Source organism: Erithacus rubecula (genome assembly GCF_903797595.1).
Source record: "Erithacus rubecula genome assembly, chromosome: 6".
NCBI lineage: Eukaryota > Metazoa > Chordata > Aves > Passeriformes > Muscicapidae > Erithacus > Erithacus rubecula.
In genome coordinates this window covers 53,235,997-53,261,873 of record NC_136688.1, presented here as the reverse complement: position 1 = coordinate 53,261,873, position 25,877 = coordinate 53,235,997, and the positions used below count along the sequence as shown (strand labels likewise).

At 38.8% G+C, this 25,877-nt stretch overlaps 1 protein-coding gene across 1 annotated transcript in view; it reads left to right on the top strand.

Moving 5' to 3' along the window:
- The first annotated feature begins 1,787 nt into the window (after positions 1–1,787).
- NUDT14 (nudix hydrolase 14) overlaps positions 1,788–25,877 on the top strand; it is a 58,829-nt gene continuing 34,739 nt past the window's right edge. The window contains exon 1 of the mRNA XM_079309201.1: positions 1,788–2,079. Coding sequence (XP_079165327.1) covers positions 1,999–2,079 — 81 coding nt within the window. The 5' untranslated portion in view covers positions 1,788–1,998. The remainder of the gene's footprint in view (positions 2,080–25,877) is intronic.

The following is a 25,877-nucleotide window of genomic DNA, read 5'->3' as shown; positions in this document are numbered from 1 at the left end:
TCCTGTGACACTGTGCTCAAGTGTTCCAGGTACATTAACGAGATCAGGTCTGTGACATATCACAACCTCAAAAGCTTCCCACCTAAACCCAGGAATGGAATAAGCAATTCATCATACAGTGTGACACGTTCCCCAAAACACACACACACTCAAAACCTGAAAGTGGTGTCAGAATGTTTATTGAAGAGGGCAATGTGACTGGCTGAACCAACCTGGGTAGCCGGTAACTTTTAACATAAGCAAACAGAGATACTGTAAACCTGCTGTGCATGGAAACTGTGTTTATACTTAAATTGGACTTGGAGGACTGAAATAACTTACTAGAAAAATATAGCTTAAGTTCCCAGGAGCTCTGAATGACCTTGAGATCATTCTGAAAAAAAAGAAAGAAATATGTAGACATATACAGTGATGCAAACAGAGTTACACAAATATTTTTGAAGTCAGCTAATAAAATACATTTCCTTGCCTATTTTTTATGATAGCTTTACAAACATACTTTTAAAACCACACTTTTCAGCCCCACCAAGAATTTTTTTTGCCACTTACGTTATCAGAACTGATGGTAAGTATTCTGCAATGTAAGTGCTACCTCATTTACTTCTGATTTTGTAATTGCTGGATCTGTTCCTTCTAGACAGACTGCTGAAATTCTTACTACCACATTACAAGACAATTAACTTTCTTAGTGATGCAGTGGCAGTACAAAGGAAGACAAAAAAAAGAAAAAGATACAGGAAATTTCAGATTATTCTCAATGTGGCCAATACATTGACAAAATATTTTGATTTAAATGGCACCTTAATTGCTGTACACAGGCACATCTGCATGGAAAGTGATAACAAACCAGAGAGATAACAACCACCACAAATTGTGAGCTCTGTTGCACACGAACCTAGAAAATAATTATTAGAAGTAATAAAGCAGTCAGAGTAATGCAGCCTAACGTTGTATAACTGTTTCATTTTAGACGAAAACCACAAAATTGGTAAATCTAAGTGTTTTGCTTAAATGAATAATGACATAAAAGGAGAGGCATAACAACGTCATAATTTGAAAACAGCCAGGGGAGTCTAACTGAGCTGCATTCATTCTTCTGCCATGGGCTGAGTGCATGGCCAGTACTGGAAGCTGAAAAGGAAATCTGGAGATGCATCGAGCGATGGACTGCAGGTTATCCATGAATCTCTATTGTACCTGCATTTTCCACAGCACTCATACAATCCCCTTTCAGCATGAAAGCACCACGCATGCAGGCAGGCAGAAGGGACTGTGCTTTTCACAGCAAGAAAAGCTTTTTTTGCTCATTCTGCAAAGCCTGATGGTGTCCAGGAATGGGATAACCCGGGAGCACGCAGATCCCATCAAGGCTTTGGAGGAGGGGGGTGGGTTTCAGTTCAGTGCCGGCATACCCCGCAAATTTTGGTGTAAATTATGGGAATAAGTGATGCTCTGAGAGCATCCGCAAAGCTCCTGAGAAAACAGGATGGCAAATAGATGTTTCTGGAGAATAATTCCACTCCATGACGGGAGGCTGTAGTGAGTTAGGTGGGGGCCGGTCTCTTCTTCCGTGCTTGCAGTGAGAGGAAAAGAATAAACAGCCTTAAGCTAAGAGAGGGGAGATTCAGAATAGATAGTAGAAACATTTTTTCACTGTTATAATGGTCAGACATTGCAACAGGCTGCCCAGGGAGATGGTGGAGTCACCAGTTTAAGAGGTGCCTGGATCAGGCACTGGGCGGTGCGGTTCAGTGGTTTAAGGGTTACAGGGGCAGCGCTAGCTGGACGCTTCAACCGGATGATCTTATAGATCTCTTCCAACCTCGGTGATTCTGCGGATGAAGGCGGCGAGGCTCGTGTGTCCCGTTTAGGGTGCAGCGCGGCATTCCGTGACTCGTCCGAGGGCAGAGGCCGGGCAGCGCCGCCAGCTCCGGGCGGCTGCGCGCGCCTCTCCCCTTCCTCCTCCTCCTCCTCCCTCCTCCTCCTGCCCCGACAGGGATGGAGGCCATCGAGGAGCTGGCGGTGCAGCCCTGCACCTCCTCCCTCTACCTGCGGCCTTTCCGCCTCTCTTACCGGCAGGTGAGTGGCGCCGCCCGCCCGCCCGCCGTGCCCCGTCCCTGCGGGGCCCCTCGGCGCCCGCCTGCGCCATTTTGCAGCAGCGCCGCTGTCACCTCATGGCGCCGCCCGCCCCGCTCCGCCCGCAGCGCCCCCGGCCCTCGGCCCGCCCTGAGGAGGGGCTCGGGGAGGGCAGCGCCGGTGGCCCCGCAGACCGTGGGGTCAGTGCCGTGGGTGCCGCCGGTTCCCCGTGGGTGTGCTCTGTGTCCGCCGCCCACACGGGGCTGCGCTGTCACTTTCACCCCGTGCTGGTGTTTGGGTTCCCTCTCCGTCTGGGCCTTGCTTTGGTGTGAGTGGTTCACATCTCGAGCCCTTGCTGGCCAGACCGCAGCAGCCCGTCCCTTTCATCCAAAAACCTTGAGGGGTCCGGGGCATCTTTCTAATGAGGACAGACTGTGGGAGCTGGCCTGTTCAGTCTAGGGAAGAGAATACTGAGAGGAGATTCCATTAATACATATAAATACCCCAAAAGTGGGTGCCAAGAGGACGGTGCCAGACTCTTCTTCAGTGATGCCCAGTGACAGGATGAGCAGCAGTGGCCATAGACAAACACAAGTTTCACTTCAACATAAGGATGGATTTCACATCGAGGAGCAGGCTGCCCAGGGCGGTCACTGAGTCTCCCTCTCTGGAGACTTTCCAAGCCCACCTGGAATCGTTCCTGTGTTCCCTGCTCCAGTGATCTCCAGAGGCCCCTTCCCACCCTGACCATGCTGTGATTCTGTGAACAGCCTCAGTCCTGCAGGTGGGAAGTGAGGAAGGAAATCCCATCCCATATCATGTTTATATCAACATGAGCCACCTTTCACAGCATCACTGGAACTGGTACCTCCAGCAGCAGCAGGAATGCAAGCCTTGAGAGGAAAGTCACATCTCACAGCACAAAGCCTTGCATGTCCCTTGGATGCTTTCCTTGGTCCTGGCTGTTGGCTGGTCCAGGGTGAGCTTTTACCCAGGCAGAGTGGTGGAGGGGGAAATGAAGGAGAAATAGATGATGGAAACACATCTCTCATTCCTTCTTTGCTTCTAAACACATCGGTTGGAAAGGCAGAAGAGGAATGTATTGAGTCCAATAGTGAGATAAAGTGCAGAAAAGGAAAAGCAAGGGTTCGAATAGGTTTCATCAAAGCAGATAAGCTGATTTTTAACATTTAAAAAAAAAGTATTTTGTACATTATTTTCCTAAAAAAAGCTCTCTTCTCACTGGGATAAATCAACCATTTTGATTTATGAACAGCTGAGAGCTTTATACTGAATTATATCTTTTTAAGTATCAGAAGAAAACCTGAAAAACATTCTTTCATGTTCTGAATTTTTGCTGGCTTAGTTTACGTGTGATGGGTCTTACTATTTAATTTCACTTTAATTTCTGAGTCACGTTCTATTTACATGAAAAATGGGATTTAATTAAAATGTTTGAAACAGTATTGCAAAATTACATTTAATTGATGTGCCTTAGATGTGATGAGTATTGTAAAGAAGAAATAAGGATATGTTTGGTCATGTGCTGTGCATTGACAGAGACCAGCATTATCACTAAATGAAGTCGACTTGCCCTTTTTGCTACTTCCTCTCCTTGCACAAGTTTCTATGCAGCAACTGAGTGAGCTGGACCAGGGTCAAACCTAATCCAGCCAAAAAAAGAAGTCAATTTTAAGCTAAACAAGATCAGTGATTCAGTTCATTATGCTGGCAGAGGGGAGGTGGTAATGTGGTAGTTAGGGATGAGTGTTTGGGGCCTGGTGAGGGCAGAGATTGTTTCTCTTGGCTGCAGCACTGTCTTAAAATGAACTTGAAAATGTAGTTTCTATGGCATGTGCAGAGAGGCTGGCTTGTGTCCAGCCTACTGAGAGCATGGCTCAGTGTGAGCACACTGCCTGTACCTGACCTGAGAAGCAGGCCCTGCATTTATTGAAACACATTTTGCATCTAAAAACTGACTTACTAACCAGAGGAAATACTAAATATTTTCACTCATTTGACTAATTGTTTCAGAAGCATTTAAGTCTGCTGAAAGCCCCATTAAACACTCAAGTGTCTAAAATCCAAGAGAGTTAGATTCCTGTTCTGCTTAAGAATTTTTGAAATTTTCACCTCATCTCTGACAATTGTTTCCAAAATCTAGGCCTTGATCTTAACACTTTTATGCTGAGTAGGTCTTCCTTTGTCCAACTATTTTAATTCACTAGCTGGAAAAAGAAAAGAAACTTTTCTTCTTCCCAGTTCCTAATTGCTGTATCTTACAGTAACACTAATTTCCCCCTGCCATGAATTCCCTGCACTTGCTTGCTGAACTTGACCCAAATCTAATAAAAAAGTCTTTCTGGATAATAGAATAATTTAGTGGGAAAAAACTTGAATAATGGCATTTTTTGCACTGTGAAAACTGAAAATAGTTTGGATACCAAAATTATGCAATCTGTGGACTTGAGGTGATCTTACAGGTAAATTTTGTGAAACTATAACACATCCCTTATAATTCATTGTAGTCCGAAGAAGATTCATTGATACATTTTTTTGGTGTTTATATGATATTAATGAGGGATAATTGAGGCCTTGAAGACTGAGAATTTGAAATCTATTTTCAGAGAGGTATATTCCTAAAATAGGCATTGATTTTTAATATATATTTTCTGTCCAAGGTCATATAGAGAGTGAGAGAGGTTTTATTAATTTGTTTTCTTTCACAACTACTGCTTTTCTGTACAAAGAGGAAATGGAAATAATTTTTACATACAGTGTAGGATTTTGAGATTATTTCCAAGTATTCAGGAATGCTTAAGTAACAGCATTGATTTTTAGACATTTCATATCAAAATTATGCTACTTGTGTGGAGATAATTTAAATCCTATTACCATATCTAATGCAACAAAGTCTTTAACATAAACATAAGTTTTATTATTTTAAAGAAACTGAGATAGGTGATTTGCATTTCAGTGTACCTTGCTCGTCTGATTTTATCCATTCAACCTGCACCCCACTGAGTTGTAAATCACTGTTGTTCTAGCAGCTTTACAGACCACTCAAAATCTGTAAGACATCAGATGAGGATCCATTTGAGGGCTGAAATCTAAACAAAATGCTGAGTAAATTACCTCAGTTGGTCAGAGCATGGTGCTAATAACATGAAGGTCACAGGCTCAGTCCCTGTATGGGCCATTCACTCAGGAGTTGGATCAATGATTCTGGTGGGTCCCTTCCATCTCAGAATATTCTGTGATTCTGGAGGTATTTTTGTAAACCCACACAGGTTACATCTGAAGGAGGCTGTGGTCTCACCTGATTGATGGAGAGTGGAGCCACAGACTCAGATCATTGTCTGCCTGCTCTCAGAGGCATTTTACACATTTCCAGTTGCAGGCCCAAGGATTGTTTTGGCCAGCTGAGTATTTTCCTTGGACATGCAGATGCTCAGGCTGAGCTGTGGATAAACACAAGAACAGAGTTGTGTGTACGTAGAATCCAGTCAGGCAGTTACTGTCATGTTAGAGAGAACCACAGCAGTGTCCAGGTAGGTTTGTGCTTGATTCCCATGTTCTCCTGTGTCATAAGAGCTTCAGTCATCCTTTACACTCTATTTGGTTACATATAGAAATACTCTTCCAAAAGACTGTGAGAAAAATGTCAGTTTCTGGCTCTTTCACTGAAGTGAGGATTATAAGAAATCATGGCAGTTCCTGAAGTTACAGCAATTTATGCCCATGGTGGATTCTGTCCTTCCTGTCAAGGGTCAAGAGAGCTTTTCACATGAAGTGTTTCATCATCCTCTCCTTCTGCCCATCTGTATTTTAAATGAAAGCAATGAGCTCTAAATTTTCCTGTAGAGCATAAAAGTAGATGTGTAGCTTTCCAAAAGACTTCCAGGTTTTGAACCTTGCAGATTGAAGCACCCTACAGCTTTGTGTTGGGCATCCAAGCTATGGAGAATAGTCTGGCTTGCTGGAAAAATCACTGTATTAGTCACTCATTTAAATGATTAGTTCTGTCTTTGTGTAATGTAAAGGTAGAAATGGAAGTGCAGCTAAGGAGCTGTAGAATTCAGCAAACTGCAGCCAGGTTTTCATGATGGCCAATATGGAGGGGTAAAGTATAGATTAGGTTTATATTCTTAAAAATAGTGTCTGACAGAACTTAAAAAGAGACCTCAGCTTCTATTTGGGATTTTCAGCTGTCAGCCCTGCTCCAGGTGGGGCCCTTAGTCAAATCAACCATATTTGAAGTGAGGTAGCTTGGGGCTGGGAGATGGACAAGATATCTCACTTAGCCTGGGAAATATTCTCTTCATTTTGTCAGTAGGAACCCTCTGTCCCTATATATTTTGGTTTTGCTTGATACTAAGAGAAGAAAATTCATTTTCTCACATAGAGGATAGCATCTGTTAAGCTTTAATGTGTGCTTGCCCCCAAAGTGCAAATTGATTTGTTATCTAAATTGGCTTTTTTTTTAAACATACATCACCTCCTGAAGAATTGGCTTCTTTACCAGGAACTCCATGGTAAATCTCTTTTCACTTTTTCCTATTGAAGTTTTTCTGCTTTTCATAAATAATTTATTCAAGAGACCAGAGGGATGGCTAATGAGAGATTAACTCAATGCCCAAGGGCTAGGGCATTTCCCTGGGATGTGGTAGAGTCAGGCTGCAAGATCTCACTTCAATTAATATTTCTTCCCACATCACAGCAGAGTGTGCTCACTGCTGGGAAACACATTTGTGTATAAATCTTCAGCTCTCTTTTGTGTATGCTAGCTGGGCACTAGCCTATATTTTAGACAAAAAAAAAAAAAACAAAAAAAAAAAAACAAAAAAAAAATTTAAGAACTCTGCTGAGACTCCGAGTCAAGAAGTTGACTCTGAGTAGTAATAGTTAAGGAAAGTCCTTAAGATTTTGAGCAGCACTCCCAAATGGGATTTGGATACAATGAAGTCTTCTTAATCAGCACCTGAGCAGGGAGGGGTTTCAGTGGTTCTGCATGTTAGATTTGGACCCTTGCACAGGATTTTGACAGAGCTATGGTAGATATTGCTGTAGCAATTTAAGAAGTTACTGCATGCAAGTGTTTCCCTGTACTTATCGTTCTTAACCCCTGGGAATCAGCAGAAGGTGGATTTGCTCCAGCTCTTGCTCTGTTGTTCCAATTCAAACCCACTGCCATCAGCCCTTTAAGCCAAATCACTGAGCTTTCCACAGAACCGAGTGAATTGCCTTTGCATATTCTTTCTGGTGACCTCTGTGCTAGGGACAGCACCCTTCAAAGGGGAGGCAGAGCATCCATCAGCTGGGGGGAAACATCTAGCTGGGGGAATAATACCTTGAGCTGTTACAGAAACTTTTGTCCAGAGCTCACATATCAAAGCCTTTGTGGATCTCGCCCAGACTCCTGTACCTTTGTTTTTGAAAGTTGTTCTGGCAGGGGAGCTCTTGCCACTGTTTCCTTGCATTGTATAAACATATTTGTGCATTCTGCCCAGGAACTTTTAGAAGTTTGCCACCAGACTAGAACCAACTGTCAGTAATTTTCCCAGTGTGTTTGTATGTGAGTGAGTTTGTGTTTTGAATCTGTGGAATGGTGAATGGGCATCTGTTTCAATGATGGGGGTGGGATAAACCTTAAAAACTCGGTGCATATTGACTGAAGCATGCAGTCAGTAGTGCTAAATTGGAACTAGTCGCTCTTTTCTGAGCTTCACATTCCTTCCACACTTCAGAGTAGGTCAGTGCCTTAGCATCACATTTCCTCTATTGATTTAATACTTAGAATAATTTATTTTAAAGTTAAACATGAAAAATGCTCCCTTCAAGTTCATGTTTTTTATTCACTGTTAAGGGAATTAAATTATTTTATCTTTGACTTTTGCAGTTGTTATAAACCAATTTTCAAGGCTGCTGTAGATTTTAACACCTCATGAACTTTGTAATGGGTAGAAAATGTGCTTTATGAGAAGGGTGCAGTTCATCAGTGAAGAAAGAATTTCTTCTGATCTGAGTTTGCTACTGCTTTCTTTTGTGACCATGAGCAACCACTGTGTCTTACAATTTTTGTCTTGGAGATGTCATCAAGATTAAAATATGTGTATACATGGAGAAAGAAGTGAGGCCTGTATTATTAATGCCAAGAAAACTTTGAAGATGAAAAAGCAAAGCAGGGCAGTGTAACAATAATATTAACAATCTTATTTTGCATTTAGGAATTTTTGTATATGGTAATAGCAACATGAATTTGCCCAGCTGCCTGAAATATTCTCTGGAACTTCCGTCTGCTTTTTTATAAACATAAAACATTCTTTTCTGTTTTGACAGTTAAAAATTATGCTGTTGAGGGAGTAAACAGATTTTTAAGTTACCTGTTCAAACAAGTAAGTCTTCTGTTCAATCTTCAAAAGGTTCCAGTAGTAGGAAATATGTTACCAAGTAACACATTTATTTGCAGTTCATTTTTTTAAAGCAATAGTGCAGTGAAAGGAGATGCCATTTTTTTCCCTGTGAAGTTTGTCTCATTTTCTTCAGCTTGTCAAGTCTGTTATGTCAGTGTTGAGTATTAATCCTAAATGGAAACATACTGCTTCCAGCTCAGGGAGTCCCTGAGCTGCAAATTGCAGGAGTCTGAGAGTGTTTTAACACTATAGTCTTCCTTGGGCATTTTGGCTTCTGTCAGAGGCAGATTCTGGATGAGACTGATTTTTGATCTGACTGCTTCTGTGTTAACAGTGAATGCAGTTGAGGTGCAGTGTAATTCTTTCATATGGGTAAAAGAAAAGAAAGAAAAGTTTTTGCAAAGACAGCATTAGGGAGTTAAGTCCTGTGGGAGCATAATTTCCTTTGAGAGGAATGGTGTTCTCTGCAATTAGAACACAGATTTAAGAAAAGGAACTGAGGAATCTAGGCATATCTGCTTCTGGCTCTGCCATATGCTTTGAATTCAACTCTGAAAATTTGTACTAGTTATTTTTGTATAAGACATGAGTTACTAAAGGGGGGAAATGGGAAGCATTGGTTAATAAGAGCAGTAGTTGTTTTTGTTTCAGTGAAATTATGTCATGTTAGTCTTAATTTCTTTATCCAGTATGCTTTGACAAGTGAATGTAAGCTTTGAAGTAAATGCATGAAAAGTAGTTGACAGAGACAAAACTTTGTATTTTTAGGTCAGTCATACTATGATTTAACACACTTGTGACAGCAAATGTCACGTAATGGAAAGAATAAGACCTTGTTGAGCACCTTTTGTAGCTGAAATGTGTCTGCACTTACACAAACGATCAGTAAAATCTCATTTAATGCCATCAGACTACTTGGGTTACTGCACAGTAACTGTGAAGTTAAGATGAGTGTAGGAGTGAGTTGTAGTCAGCTTAAACCATGCTTCTCAAGTTCTGATATGCAGCTCAGTGTGTGACACTGGAATACTTGTAGGTCACCCATGTGAGGCAGCTAAGAAAAGCAGATCAATTATCAGCAGGCTTAATGTGCTACCAAGGCCTGCAGCTTCCCTGGAAGATGTTTCCAGGTCTGCAGATGAAGCAGTTGAAAGCCATCAGCTCTGGCAATACCACTCCAGTAGCCTCATCTGCAAGGACTTGTCTGCACAGGACTTTCCTGATTAACTCCATGTCTCATTCTACAACAAAGAGTCTGGTTCTGTTTACGTTAAACCATTTTCAAAGTACGATTGCACTTTGAATTCATACCCTACCTTAATCCATGTTAACTTTCCAGTGCGTGCCCTAAGGGAGCAGTAAACTAAACTGGATGACTGTGTCCACACAGGGGTTTAATGGAGTTTAAGTAGCAGAATTCAAGTTCATAAAGGTACTTATTTCAGATTCATTTTCTTGATGTCCTGGTATAGACAAGCCCTAGGAATAAAAGTGGTTTAGTTCTAAGTGAATGAACCATGTTACAAAATTCATCACTGAAGTTTTATTGTACTTTTGTGTATGAAATACAACTACTGTAGGGTAAAAAGTAGGCTTTTTTTTTTCTTATTTGGTACCATCTCTCTTGTAGTAATTGCAGTTAGATATGAGAAATAAAATTGTGCTCATGTTCTTCCAACAACTAAATGCTGTATTTGTTTTTCAGTTTGGATAAAAGTTCATGTGTTTGCTTAAATAGCAGAAACTTTTCCTCATACAAAAAATCTGTCATCTGAATCACAATCTCAGCTATGACATTATGTGTATTTGATATGTTTTAAAGCAGTTGAATGCTGTAAAATTGTGTTTATAGCAAATCTGAGTATCATGGAAATTAGATATTTTCTATAAATGGCAGCATTCTTTAAAATGTCAGGGTTTGATGTTCTATAGGGGATGAAACTATCCTACTCTGTTCCTGAAAACAAGTGTATTTGAAATAATTTTATCTCAGCTGCTGCCATATTTAAAATACATTTGTATTTTCAGCTGTAACTCATAAAAGGTCAGCTCCCGTGCTCTGAAAACTCTGCACAAATTGATACTGCATAAATGAGCATGTTTTACACAGCAGGCATATAATGTTATCTGCCCCTCTGACTTGCACTCAGATCAATTATTCTCCATAATTTTTAACTAAAGTTAACTTAGTTTTTTGGTACTGTCCTTCAGACATTGATCAAAATCTTGTTAATACAGTAACACTAAAGTTTACTGAAGTTTAAACAAAGTAGAGCTCAGTTTTTCTTAGTGGTCAGCTCATGTCACACTAAAGCACTGATCACTGATCAAAACAGCATTAATTATTTGTTTCACATTGGGGTTGCTGTGTCAAAATCCTTTAAATACCTCTTGGAGCAGAGAGGGAATCTTACGGCCTGTGACAGAGCAGCTGGTGTGGACATGGGCTGATGCCCCAGTTGACAGGTTGTTGGATTAGAAAGAATATCAAAGGCAGTGAGTAAGATTAGGGATAAGTGAACATCTGACAGCAGTTTGCAGCAGGGGAGAACAGATGATAAACAATGGGAGCGGGGTGCGTGGGGGGGTGAGAGGTGAGAAGGCCATGGGAAAAGTGTGGCGGCAATCACTAAAGCTCCAGGTTGCTGAGCCTCATGAATAGAACAGGAAATGGGATTTGCTGGGACAGATGTGCTGAGTGGTGATGAATACATTATAGGGAAATGAGGCTAAACTCCTGAAGGTGAGAGATGTTCTTTCTCTGAAAATAGAAAATAGGGGAAAAGAAAAGTTTACCCCTCTGGAGAAGTAAACAGTCTTGAAAATTAATATAGAAAGAAGTAGTGGTAATACTAATTTTAATTAAATTATTATGCCACAGGAGTGTTCATGATAAATTCTAAGTCATGTACTTCCAGCATAACAATCTTAGAGTGCTATTGCATGTATAGGATTGAAAGTGTTTATTTTAGTCATAAGACTGCACAAATGGTGGAATAGTTTGAATGATGGAACAGCCTGGAATGGAGGCTCTGACTGGATAATGCTTAGAAGCATATTCTGTATCTGGCATGTATTACATAGCACTCACATAGCATATGTTTGATCCTGCCACTGTTAAGAGACTTGTACTGAGTGATCTTGTGAGGTCCTTCCAGCCTTAACATTTTTTCAATTCTGTAAAGTGATTGAATGCTTGTAGAAAATCGTACATAACTCTTCCTGTTCCTTAGGGTATTGTTTCTTCTTGGACTTCCTTTGTTTATATTCTTGATGGATCCTTTTCCAATATTTATGATGTAGTTAGTCAGAAAGCCAACAGAAACTTTTTGCATGTTTGCATATAGGGCTGTATGTCAGTTTTCTGACTTAGAATTCTTATGAGATTTTTTTTCAAAGTTCTTTAAAGAAAAACTCATTAAAAACATCTCACACTAAAATTTTAATAATGTATTACTTTAGCTGAAGGGAGGACAAGCAGAAAGTATAATTGTTAATGTTATGAGAAAATATCAATGAGATTTTTTTTTCACAAGACATCTAGAAATTTATTCCACAATGTATTCTCACAGTTTGAGTTACAGATACAAGCTCGGTAAAATAATGCAGAAACACAAACTGTGAGAGTCACCAACTGGAAAACATAAAGCTCAATGTTGTAAGGACAAGAGATGACTTAGCTGTAATGGGAATGCCCACCATCTGTCCTTCCTGACCTCCAATCCCTCAGATGTGCTGCCCCTGTCCTCAAGTTGAGGAGACATGAGGCTGCCTCCTTTAGTCCCTGGTTGCTCCTCACCATGTGTACTGCAACTGTAGCTCTCATTTGTGAAAAGCAAGGAACTGTAAACAGATTCTGGGATTAATGTGTCCCATAGTCCTGATTCATGGAATTAGCTGTTCATGTTTGAGAAATTCCTTCTTCGGTATCTTGACACAGTGGCATTGCTTGAATACAGCAACTGCAGAGTTGGTAGAGCTTTGGAGTTATGGATGTTCCACAAAATTTTCCATAATGAAATTTGTCCTTCAGTTAGCTGTAACCAAAGAAATAAAATTATGGTGAGAGCAGCAAAATAGAGGCAAAAAATCTGGTCTACTGATTCTAATTAGCATAAGTACTGTCCTAATAGATGTAGTTTCCATAAAACTGATTTCTGCATTTGCATGAAACTATAACCAAAGAATTTATCGTTTGTTATAGGCAATTCCCATTTTAAAGATCATTTACAGTTGGCTTGCATAGTTCTTTATATCCCAGTATTGAAACTTTTACAGGGTCACTGTCATGCAAGATTCAGAAATACTGCAGTAACACATAAAACTGTTTATGAATCACTAATCAATTAATCACCAATTCATTCAATTACTGAATGCCAGTAGTATGTGGTATTTAAGTAATAGTTACATTTCTCACTAAGAGTGCTCTCTATTAGAATGGAAGAGAGATTAGAAGGTGCTCACAAGTTACTTGAATCTTTTTTTCCCACTGGGAAGATGATAAGGGTACTACCTCTGTGGGAATCAGATTTCAGTTGAGTCTATCAAAATTGAGAGGTAAAAGTGAAATTAAGAAAAGAGCAGAATCTGGAGCTAGTTGCATCTGTCACTTTGAACTGATTTTTGGGAGGGGGTGGGGAGAAAGAGAGGATGAAAAGCCCTGAGGATCTTTGTGAGGAGGGTCTGTGAGAAAGTCTTAGGAGAAAAATCTAAAGATTGTTCCTAAGCCTTGGTTTCTGTTAGCCCCCTGCTGCTGTTCTTCATCAAGTTGTTTTAATGGCTTTCAAAGCAAGTGAGTGGAAAATGGTTTCTCTGGAACTTTGAGGAGCCTGAACTGAAAACTGTCATTGCTTTATAAGTAAAACACATCAAAGATTGATGGAAGAATTGCTTGTTAAACACATTGTAGATTTAATTAAAAAATGGCTGATATCATAAAAGAGACATCAGATCATCATAACTACCTAAAGGTGAAAGTTTCATGGCTTGTCATCTGCTCAGGAACCTGCATTAAGTATCTCTTTCATAGCTTTTGTGACCCCCTGTATGTCTGCAAGATGCTTTTTTTCACAAGTGTTGCCTTTTTTTCATAATGTATAGATGGAAAAGTACCAAAGCATAAAAATATGTAGGTGGTCGTTACTGTGCTTTTTAATTTTCTGTCTGTCTTTAAGGATGCCTTTTTCTGGTATTTTTAATTAACCAGTGCTTCAAATTCTTATCTACTTCTGAAATAGCTGTTTTTCTTTGTGTTGCAGTGCATAATATTTGGTGTGTTCAGTGTGTGCAAAGTTCATTTGTGTATCATCCAGTAATTGCATGTTTCTTCTGGAACCTGACCTCCCATTTTCCTCTCATCTCCCCACTGTCAATTCCCTCCACAGTCCTCCCAGTCAGTAAATAGCATATTTATTTTACCATTGTGTTGTAGATCTCATGGAAAAAAAATGAAGGAAAAAAATGGGCATTGAAAACCAGCAACTCCACTGAAACTAAGGCTCATTTTTTAAAGCCACATGCTTTTTCTGATCTCATGCTGCATATGATCAAGGTGCACATTTAGTAAGCAAAGACAAACAATTCTTTGTAAAGAGTAGAAGAATTCCTCAGCAAGCTGATTAAGTACAATATGCATCTTCAGATAATACCAATTTTAATTCACAAGTTTCTTCTGGAGTAAACCAGTTGCATCTATGCATGATTCTGACTCGAGATCTAGTTGTATAAAATGTAGAAAATTGTTTTTCCCAAGAGCCTAATATGTGATGATTGCAATTACTGGATTTTTTGCAAATGATAAGCCTTAGAAATTTTATGTTTCATCAAAAAGCATGACATTATTTGAGTGAAATCTGTAAGATTTTCATGACGTACAAGATCATTTAAATAGGGAGTGAGAATATTGACTGTCCAATTAACTACATAGAATTTGATCACTTGATGTTATTGTTTTAAGGATTATTTTCAATGATATTTGTCATTTTAGATGATGTTTTAATTAGCTGTAGTGGTTACTTGTGAATTTAGAATGGATATAGCATTTTGGTGTGCTGCATGGAAAGATTCTAGACAGTATGCAAGTCTAGCCAGATATTAAGATCCTTGGCATTAATTTTTATAACTCTGCGAAATTCCAACCTTGCTGAATAAAATGATATTGTAGCTCCTCTCTTTGATGAGGCCAGGTCATCCCTTACATTATTTCTATTCAGGCCTAGTTTAAGCAAATTCAAAAGTAATTTGTGTAACTTTTTTTTTTTTTTTTTTTTTTTTTTTTTTTTTTTAGTAGGTAAGCTAATTGGAGTAGCAGCAGTTCAGTGCTTTTTAACCAGAAATTATATATTCTGTCAAACTGAGCTGGAAGTCAAGATGGGGAAAAATGGGGGACAACAGTAAATTTGTATATTGATGATTACATTTTAAATTTTAAAATATTTAGGCTATGGTGCTATATAGCTCTTGTATATATTCTTATCCAGAACTGCTGAAATAAACTGATACTGTTGACTTTATTTAGTTTCATTTTGGCTTCAAGGCCTGCCTTTGTTATCATTATGCCACTTAAACTTGTTGATCTTTTGAAGCAGCAGGATTAGAAGAAAAATTGTCTTTCAAAAATCAAATTTTTTGGCAAATCCACATTAGAATTTCATATGTGTGTGTGCACTAAGCACTCTGCTTTCAGCATTGTAACATTTCTGACACTTGAAAATATTGGACACAGATAATTTCTGGCTTACTTTGTGAAGCTGTGTTGCTCTTCAGAGTGACATTTCCATAACACTGCCGTTTGTACAGCCTAAAATTTTATCCATAACTCATCTGATTTGTGCTGTTCAGATAAACTAAAAAACAATATGCCATCATTTCATGTAGTGATAGGAAAAGGGAGAACAGCCTTAAAGTGAAAGAAGATAGATTTAGATGAGTTATTAGGAGGAAACTCTTGGCTGTGAGAGCAGTGAGGCACTGGCACAGTTTGCCCAGGGAAGTTGTGGGTGGGATGCCCCATCCCTGGAAATGTTCAAGGCCAGATTGGATGGTGCTTTGAGCAACCTGGTCTGGTGGAAATGTCCCTATGGCAGAGGGTCTGCAAATCGATGATCTTGGGGGTGTTTTCCAGCCCAAAGAATTCTGTGAATATTGGCCCCCTATTCAGTGAAACCCATCATTAATCACTAGTACAGAAATTACTGCTGTAGTATTTTACAGGATAGTTCCACCAAATCTGAAACACTAATGTCTCCCTGATTGTTTCTGTAAACCACCCTTATTTCTTGTCAAGGAGAAGTGCTTTACCTGCCAGTCTGGAGAACCCTGTTTCTTCCATTAGTTTCTCTTTGATCTGTCTAGGAGTTCAAACCTCAACAGAAATCTGACAGGACTCACAGGAGCATACGAGCCTCCCTAGAGCAGTATGGGACACTCCATAGAGAAAGATTAATTTGTTAAAGTAATAATATAAATGGCAAGATTTAAGTGTAAGAATTACGTTGGGGGGTGGGAAAGCAGAGATTTAATCACACCCAGGGGCTGAAAAAGTCAGGGAAACTATTTCACTAAACGGAAAAATTGTCAAGATATTTGCTTTTGAAGTATTTCTGAAAAAGCCTAGATGAATGCCAGTTGGCATTGTGTTTTCCCTCTCCTCTGTCTATACACTCTGCTGCAGCCCATAGGAGAGCAGTGTCAGGCCTTCCACTCCTGCACTGTGGGATGATAAACCACACCCAGCAGTTGTGCCTTGGGGAGGGGATGAAAGGGAGAAGAAACAACTTTCTGCAGTGCTATGTTATGTATATGTTTTAGTGAGAAAAGTGTGACTTGCTCTTGCAAGGGAGGGTGTGTAATTGCCTGTAGTAGTTGTGAATGTTAAATCTTCGTTCTTAGACCAGCCCTGCTGACCCTGTGAACTTGTGACCTTCGTTCTTTGTCTAAGATTTAGGCTCTTCTGTATATGCTAGGTTCGTGCCACTGCATGCTAAGAATGAAGTCTTAGAGCTTAAAGTGTCTTGGTGTTCTACTGAAGGAGCCAACAGAAGAGGCCCATAAATAGTTTTAACATGCTCACAGTATTCAGTACTGCTGAGGAGACATGCTCAAAATCCTGGCACCCTGTCTATAAACTTGAAGGAAGTGGTAGCTTTGAGTTCCTGTGAGATTTGGTGTATAGGATGCTCTCACTTCACTGCAGAGACATGGCAGTGCTGCACCTGGCTTTGTTCCCAGCTTTGTTGAGACTCAGGATGTCCTACTGACCCAAGTTCTGCCTGCAAACCTTGGTCAAGCTTGTTAATGGTGGATCTTTGTTGGCAGATACCACCCTGGGGTGTGAAGCCAGTGGTACAGTTAATTGAGCTGTATTTTCTGCATTGATTTGAATGCTGCTCCAGAACTTTATATATAAACTTTGTAATTTACATATATATCAATGAATAGATTTGTAAATTATTTTAAAATCATACTCATGTGATCATGATATTGCTTACCAGGTGCATTAGGAAAACCAAGTAACTTGGCAGTTATGCATGATGGATTGTTTTCTGTGTTGTTTGGGTTTCTTAAATCCAATTTTGATGGTACAACAGTCTATGGATAGGGTTTCTCTTATCAGCATTCTGCTTCACGTGACACAGTCAGTAGTTAGGGTTTTTAAAAATTAGATCAGCATTCATCAGCTGCATCGTTTTTGAATGCAGATTTATTATCTGTTTCAATGTGGAGTGGCCCAGTATTGTGGTAGAAGAGGGATAGTTTTATTTTCCTGCTGGCTCCTTGTCAGCCAAAAAAGATTTTAATCAGATCCTATATAAGTTGCTGTGGATTGTTAGAATGACTAAGGAGGTAATGAGAAATATTAGACAATTGATGGTGGTGATTAGCTTTTGGCTGAAGTACCAGTGGCAACTTAAACTGTGGTTTTATGGTATTGTCAGTGTTGTTTTCCTGAATGACATAGCAAAATTAATGATGAAAAGACAGTTTCTTTCCTTTCTCTCTTGGATGAGGGTCATGACCTAGGGTAGCAAAGAAGAAGAAATTATGCTTGTAGGCGTAGTGGTTGCCTTGGGACTGATGATTTTAAGATTCATTTACTCCTTCTACCTACTATACTTGTGTTTGCTTCTCTTCCTGCTGTGCCAGCAGAGATGAGGTGAAAGCCCTGAATCCCAGCAAAGTCAGGGGATGAATCTCTCTGAGGCTGTGCTGTACCAGTAACTGGCCAGGGAATCATGAGTTGTGGGAATGTGATGTGCACCAAAGCAGTGTTTGTCCTCTGTGTAGCATTTGGAGAATCCTCATCCTAAGAGGTTGAAAGGTTATTTTGACTGATGAGTGCAGAGGATGAGTGCAGGAAAGAGCTCAAGAATATTCAGTGAGAATTCTCATCGACTGTGGGGTCTCAAACTTACTTATTGAATTTCACTCTGTCTTGAAACAGCTCCTACAGACAGACATGATTGATCTAGGTATGTTATGATGAGTGCAGAATTATTGCCCCTGCCTGTCATTAAATATCACTAGTCTGAAATTTCAGTCAGGCCCTTTATCTTGGTAACTTGTCAAAAGAAGCACCTGCCAGTGGACAAGAAAAGATGAAAACAGGTTTCCTGGAGATGTTTTTAATTCCATTAGTCTCTCTAAAGAAAAAAAATTAAAATTTATTTTTCTCATAGTTATGTGTGTCTTAGTAAAATTTAGAAGTTTGGAAGGTGTTGCCTTTAGTAACTTAGGAGTTTAAGTGCAATTTCCCAAAACAATTTTCAGGAATTGGTCTCACTTAATTTCAGTAACACCTCATCAGGTAGTAGAACAGAAATAATTCTGTAATCCTAGACAAATACTGCAGTTTCAGTCCCACCACAGAAATTATTGAATAAAGATGTTTAGATGCAACTGGGGGGTTCTGACGTTTGACTGAAATTGCAGTGGTCCAGAACAAAGTCTAAATTCAATTCTTCCATCTTTCTAGTGGGGGTCTTAAAGGTGAAGGTTGCTGAATGCTAAAAAGTGCTTTCATAAATCTCACCTTTTGGAGTTACTCATGAATTATTAAAATTTGGAAGTAGGGCTGTGAACCCATATTCATGTTCCCCAGATTAATTTATTCCTGAACTACAAAGGCCATGCTTATTTGTTTATTTATTTGTTTCCAACTGCAACAATATGCAACATTTTATACAAATCAGGAAAATTCCAGAAAAAGTACTGAAGCACAGAACACCCAGGAGTTCTCATCAGTCTTTGGGTTGAGGTATTTTCTTGGCTTTTATTCTCTGATCTGGAGCCAGCAGATATGCATCCTGGACCTGTGTTTCTCAGCCTCCTATTACAGTTATTGCAAATTGTGTGAGATTTTTTCTTAAACAACAACAGAAAAAATATTGGTAAAAGATTAGAGGCAAGGCCTTTGCTGTGGAGGTTTTCAGCAAGTATGGGTACAAGGGTGAGATGTGCAGTACATCTGTTTGAAAGTACAGCACTTGTTTACATTTACTGTAACATCAACTGAATGCAGTTTCCAAATTATATTATCTCTGCTAAAACTTCTTAGTTATTAGGAATATATTTCTTACCTATGTCCAGTCAAAGTTTCAATTAATTTGATAAATAGGGAAATATTTGATAAATATGTTCCTTTTCTCCCTGCGAAATAAGAAAGTGTTTAACAAACTTCAAAAGGAAAACACAGTTTAGTAAAAATGGAGAAGTACATGCAGAAAAATTCAATTATATAACAGAAATTTATGTAAAAGAGCAGTCGAATATTCACTTTAAATGTTATCATTTGTATGCAATGACACGGGAGTCTGAAGACTCTGTTAGCAACTGGTTGCTTTGTACAGAACTGGATTTAATTTCATACTAGGAAATCCCCATCTGTATCTCAACTTATAACCTTAAATTATATGCTGACTTGGCAGTAAAATGATGTGAGAAAAGTCATAAATTTGACCTTTGTCCATATTGTGTTTCTTAATGTCCTTATTCTTTGTAGTATAGATTTCAGTGCACTGCTGTGGATTTGCCTTGGAATAAAGTGTGTTTGATCTGTACATGCAATTGTTTCTGATAATTACGTGTATTAAAAACAGAAAAACAAGGTGAGAAAGGAGATTTGATTTAATTTAATGTACTTATATATGCTTAATTCTCATGTTTTATAAATTTCATTCAAAGGTAAGTGATCTTAATGATAACTGAATGCCAAGGTAAACTGCAACAACTCCATTGTTGAAAAGTACACACAAGAAAACAAACTGTGACCTGAAAAGTAAACTTCCAGAGGATTATAGGAGAAAGTTTACTTACACATCAGGTATCTCAGTTGTAATTGTTCTGGCAGTTGATGTACATAAAATGAACAAAGTGGCTTGGCCCAGTATTGCATTAACAGTTAAATAAATTAATGCATTCTCCATTGTTTGTTTTACCTCCCAAAGTGTGAAAAAACTGCACCTTTGAGCAGTAAACTCTATTGCTATAGCCATCTGTTTGCAGTTTCATTACACACTCCTACCAGAATAACCTTCTCTTTGAAGAGAAAATTGATATGGCTTGTAAAAATTACAGTCTCTGACCTTAGGTTTTAGTCCCTTGAGGTATCCCTGGTGTGGTCTCCACTGGTAGATGTTAAGGTTTCTTCAAGAAGTACCTTTATGTCTTCCAGCTAATTTCAGATAAGAAGCCAATGCATCAAAGACTTGGCTGTCACACAGAGCTGAGCACTCCAGTCTTGTTCAAGCCTTAAACTGAGCTGAGTGAGACCCTTGCAACTTTGTCCTGCCCTGCCCAGAACTGCTGTGTCAGCTGGGGCTGGCATGATCTTCTTTAGAGCAAAGGATGCTTTGTCTCCATGGACTTCACTATCTCAGTCTTACTTCTGAAACTGTTAATATTATCAATTAAAGCCAGTTAGCAACACTAGTATTCTGCTTCAGGTAAAATGTTCACTTTTAGTTCTGTTAAAATGTCATCAGTTCATGTATTTTTGGATGCATACTCCACAAAGGCACTAAACTCAGTCATTTCCAACTGAAATGCTTGAATAGGGAAGTTCAAAACTGAAAAATGCCATTATTTATAATCATGATGCTTTTAAAATAAACACTTTAGATAGTTTAGTAATGAAATATTACAAGCTTTGTTTAAAAAGCAAACACTCCCCCCCTTCCTCTTGAGCTTAAACAGTGGCTTGTTTAAAAAACCCAGTAAAATTCCATAACACTTAAACTCTTTTGAAGTAGTTTTTCAACATCAGCAAGTAATTCTGCAAATTGCTTTTGAAGATGAGGCTTCATTTGCTCCAGCGTGTGCAGTCTAATGGAGTGGATTAGTGGGTGTGGACTGAAATGGTAATTTAGGCTTTTTTGTGTGCATGTGTCTCTGTAGAACACTCCCTATCAGACACGTCTCTGTCCTCCTGGAGGAGCTGTGAGTGAATCGAGGCTGTTCTGTTCAATAGTCACTGCTAAAAACTTGCAGTCTGTCTGATGGCATTGTATTCATGTTGAGTAATAATTTTTCATTATTAATTTTTCATTCTACTAAATAATTTTTTCAGGTGTTTGTTTTTTTGGTTATTTTTCTAGAGCAAAAATAAAATTTTAATTAGGTGAGTTCCCAAAACCAACCCACATAAATATCAGTGGTGGGGTAAGGGTAGATTAAAGATGTGCAGATGAAGTGGGAAGAGCAGCAACCTGGTTTTGTTTGACCTACACTGTTTTGGGACTGCACCCCAGGACAGAGTGACTTCAGCTTTGCATTTGAATTAGTAGTTATTTAATGGGATATTCCAGCATAAGATAGTTCCCTAATACTGATGTGTACATTCAAAAGGGGAAAAAAAGGTCACTCAAGTAATGCAAATTGAAATTATTTTATTGATTTTTTGTATTTTTTTAACTGAGTTGCATGATTTTATGCTAGCTGAAAGTGCTTCCTTTCATTTTGAAAGATGATGTAGAACTTTCTATAAAGTCTGTAATTATGTTAAAAGAAGACAGCATTCTCCCTGCTTGCTACAAATCAAACCTTTCAAGTAGACAAAAAAATTATGATAAGTCATTATTTCAAACAGATTTCAGATGCAAAGTAGTCTATTCAAGACAGGGTTTTTCTTTCAGATGAAAAAGTTGAATATTAAATGTCCTTGAATTTTTGACTGTTCATTTGCATTGGTTTGGTTTTGTTTTTTTTTTGTGGATGAAAATTTTTAGATACAGCATGGCAGTTCTTCAGCTGCTGTAAACAAAAATCCACCTTACTGACTCATTAATCCAATAAAAATATTCAACAGGAAGCAATGAAGCTTTTAAAGTGTATTGAATAGGTATTTTATTGTCATTTGGAAAACTTCAAGAGTCCAAACATGCTTTAGCTGTCTATTTCAGTTTGATTTCTGTTCTTCATACAGGTTTCACTGCATTGTGATGACTACCAATGCTTTATTTCTTTAAAAAAAAATTCCAAACTTTGTATTTTGACATTGTTTTTTTTAATGCACATAATTTTTGTATGTGGCATGTGCTGAACATACTATGAAAAATGCTCAAACATTGCAAGATAATTTAGTGACAAATTACCTCTGATAATGAAGTGAGAACAATAAAATCTTGAGTTTGGCCTGGAAGTTCAGTTTCTGTGGGCACTGAAAACATTTTGTATTGATTCTATAGAACAGAGAGTTCCAGCATTAATAATTTAGCTGAGAAGAAATGGTTTACATTAAGTTATCAATGCTCTTATGCTGCCATTGAGAACTGCTACAGATGTGACATCAGGTTCCATTAGGCTGAAAACAGAAAAGTCACAAGGAAGCCTCAATTGACAGCAGCACTTCTTCAGCAGTGAGTGGAGAAAGGAAGGGAAAGGTTCATTTGCAGAGGGATGAGGACACAACTTTCGTGGCTTTACCATAGGGGAAGTCCAGTCTGTTTGACCCAGGATCTGGGACTCCAGAAGCAGCAGCTAACACACATCTCTCATGTTGTAAGACATACATTTTATAAAACAAAAAGTTCTGAATTACTGAGTTGCTTTTGTTGCAAATTTTTCTCTTGGCAGCTTTTACTGGTCATAAAAAGGTGAATATGGCTGAAAAGCATTAAGCTGTGACCACTTAAGGAAATAAAGGTGGCAGAAGGCAGCAGGAGCTGGCTGTGTTAGTGCAGATTTTTGCCTTCATGAGTCAGATACTTGACTCCCCAGGCACACTGCTCATGTGGATAAACCTGATAAAAGCCCATCTAGTAAAATGACAAATCCAGTGTTCTCTTGCTATGAAGGTCTGGGCAGCAAGTAGACACCTCCAGAGGAGAATGCACATTGAATTTCCAGATAGAGGCATTGCTCTGCATATTGATACTAAACTGTGTGAATAGATTTGTAAAAGATTGGTTGAATGTGAAAATAAGTGCAATAGCAAAACAAGTTTTACACTTTTTAAAAGAAAAGCATAATCCTTAAACCTTAATTTTTTTTTTAATTTTTTTTTTTTTTTTAGAACAGAAAAAAAAGCGTAAAATTGATTATTCTTTTAGGGAGTTTAACTGCTTTGGTCCATGTAAATCATTAAACAGGGACCTCACTCTTGCTTGGCTTTGCAACTCTGGTTTAAAACCGTTATTTGCCAATTAATTATCTTATCTGTTTTTCTGTACCCATAGTATTTATTTAATTACGTGAAGAATACTTGTTGTCACTTTGCATTAAGGATATTCACTACTTTTGTGTCTTAGGAGTGTGGAAACAGAGTAAATGGAACAATGAGGACAGAGTTATTTTTATTTGATAATTGGTTCAGCTTCTCCATTGGATTTTTTTTTCACGAATGTGGAACATTTACTTCTTGGGTAAATTCAGATGGTAGACACTGGGGGATCATGACTGTTGGTTGTCATTTTAACTCTCATGGCTAGTGCATGTAGCTTATCTAAATCATAATACATTTGTAATTTTTCTTAACTGCCTCTGTTTGTTTACATCAACTTTTGTCCAACTGAATTGTAAGATCATTGAACAGGAACTGTTCCCACTATATGTGTTTAGTGCCTTTCACAATGGGTCGCCAAACCTCATGTTGTCTCTCCTGTAATGTAAACAGAAAGAAGTTAATCATTGTCATGGATAGATTTCTTTTCTTTCTTTTTTAGTGGTATATGTGATGTTAATTTGCTTATTTTGGACATATTTTGCATGTATGTCTCCTGCATTATAAGTGATCTGCCTGCATGGCCTGTTACCTTTCTCTTCAAAAATATGTAATACAAGGTACAAAACCTTTTTACTGAGGTGGTTTTGGTTTAACTTGACAGTTCTTTGCCATTTAGACTTCAGTAGAAGTTTTCTGTGGATAAATGTGGAAAATTACTTAAGGCAGTCTCTTTAATTTGTAATTTTTAAAATTATTAAATACTTATATAAGGCAAATAATCTAGAAGAAGCTTTAAGTAGATTTTGAGTAAAGATCATTTCTTCTACACTTGTGTGTTGTCTGTCCAGAGCTCATTTCAAGGAGTCATTAAATAAGTGACAATCCAATGTAAATTTTGTTTTGTTGAATAAAATTCCCAACAGAGCAACTACAGAAAATCTGTAACTGTAAACCTGTGTGTGGAGGATTTATTTTATACACCTTTGAGTGATGTTGTGAAAAAATTATTACAAAAAGTTGAAGGAAGCATTTAGAGTGGTTTTGCGAGTGTTCTTTCACTTGTTACACCAACATGGTTTTGGTTTACTCTTCAGAAGAAAACTTTTAATAAAATCTAAGAAGAATAAGCCTTTAATTGCACACGTTTAAAAAATACAGGTAATGTAGTTTGTCTGTAGCTGTTTCAGAAGCTGTCAGTTAATTCTTTTGTACATAAGTAAGGCAAACCCCTCTGTGCTGCTGCAGGGCTTGAGCACTGGGTCATTGAGATGAGGCAGATCAATGCCCAGAAAAACCTCAGCCTTTTTCCCAGGTAGGCAGCTATGACATAGTGCTTCTATATTATGAGAAACAGTGAATTTTTTTTTCACATTCACCATCTTAGTGTGATTAATGGTTTTACAGACTCTGCTGTGTCAGCCCTTAGTGTGGCACTCTACCAAGGTTACCCTGAGCTGTGTGGTGTGGACTACAGCATCCTTGTCCTTTCTCTTCCTCACCTTGACACTCAGTAGCATCTTATAATTGGAGCACCATAGCTCTAATTCAATTAAAATATTAACAAAAAGGATCTCATTCTTTGGGAAGATCCTTGAGGAAAGGCCTACACCTCTCTCTCAAATTGTCTTCAAGTACTTATTCCATCCATTTGAAAAGGGAGAAAATTTGAAAAATTTCTCAGCATCTGCAGAGAACTTGTGAGTCCCAGGAGGGCTGTACACCACAGCCAGTCTGAGGGGTTGGTTTTTTTGGGTTGGGGTTTTTTTGAAAGCCTAGGATGGTACCAGTCTAACAGTGATGAGTATTGGTACCTGTGCAAACACATTACCTTGTGTAAGAGCTACTCAGGTGGCAGACTGTGCATGGGCACTGCCCTCAGGGAAAAGAAGGAGGAAGGCGTTGAAGCTGCCCCCAGTGAAGAGTAGAAACTCCCAGTGACTTCTGTCAGAGCAGGTCCAGGGTCTGTCACATGTGGATCTTGCCCAGTATTACCCAGTGAATGTTTCTTTCTACATCATTAGCACAGAAAGTCCTTTTTCTCTTTTTTATTGGCCCTCCTGGGCTAAGTCTTAGGTGAGTTCCTCAAGGCAACAAGAGTTATCCTTTAGGCATTCTATCACTGATTTGACCTTGTTCAGATGTTTCATTGCCTCAGGTGGTGGAGAAAAGCAAAGGAGAGCAATATTGCTGGGACAGTGATTCTTAAGGCATTTTAACCAGAGGGCATGTGGCAAAAAGAATGGTATTTTGATAGGCTGCAGACAAGTCCAATTTATCCATTACAGACTGTGAGCAGACTCTTGCCTGTATTTAGGGCACTGAGCTGGTGCTGGAAGAATCTTAGGAAAATTATTTCAAGGATGGTAGCAGGACAGAGAATGTGAAGATCAAGTATGGCTGATATAAACAGCTCTGCACAGGTAGGAGTCACATCTGATGAACTTGCAGCCACTGTCAGTGCTTGTCCAGCAGAGAGCACTTGGCAGTGCCTGGCTGTCCTGGAATCACTAGAACCAAAAGGCATTGAGTCTCCTTGTGCAGACTGTCAAGCTGGGAGCAAGCTGTTGTTAATTCTGATTAAGTTATCAATGCCATTACCAAGTCAATCTTACAGACAATATGGTCTTGTGATGCACTTTGCACATTCAGGTAGTATAGAAATAGCTATTTGTGCTTGCTTTTTAGGGTTGAGGGGGGACTGTGTTTAATTTGGGTGCCTTTTTGTGGTA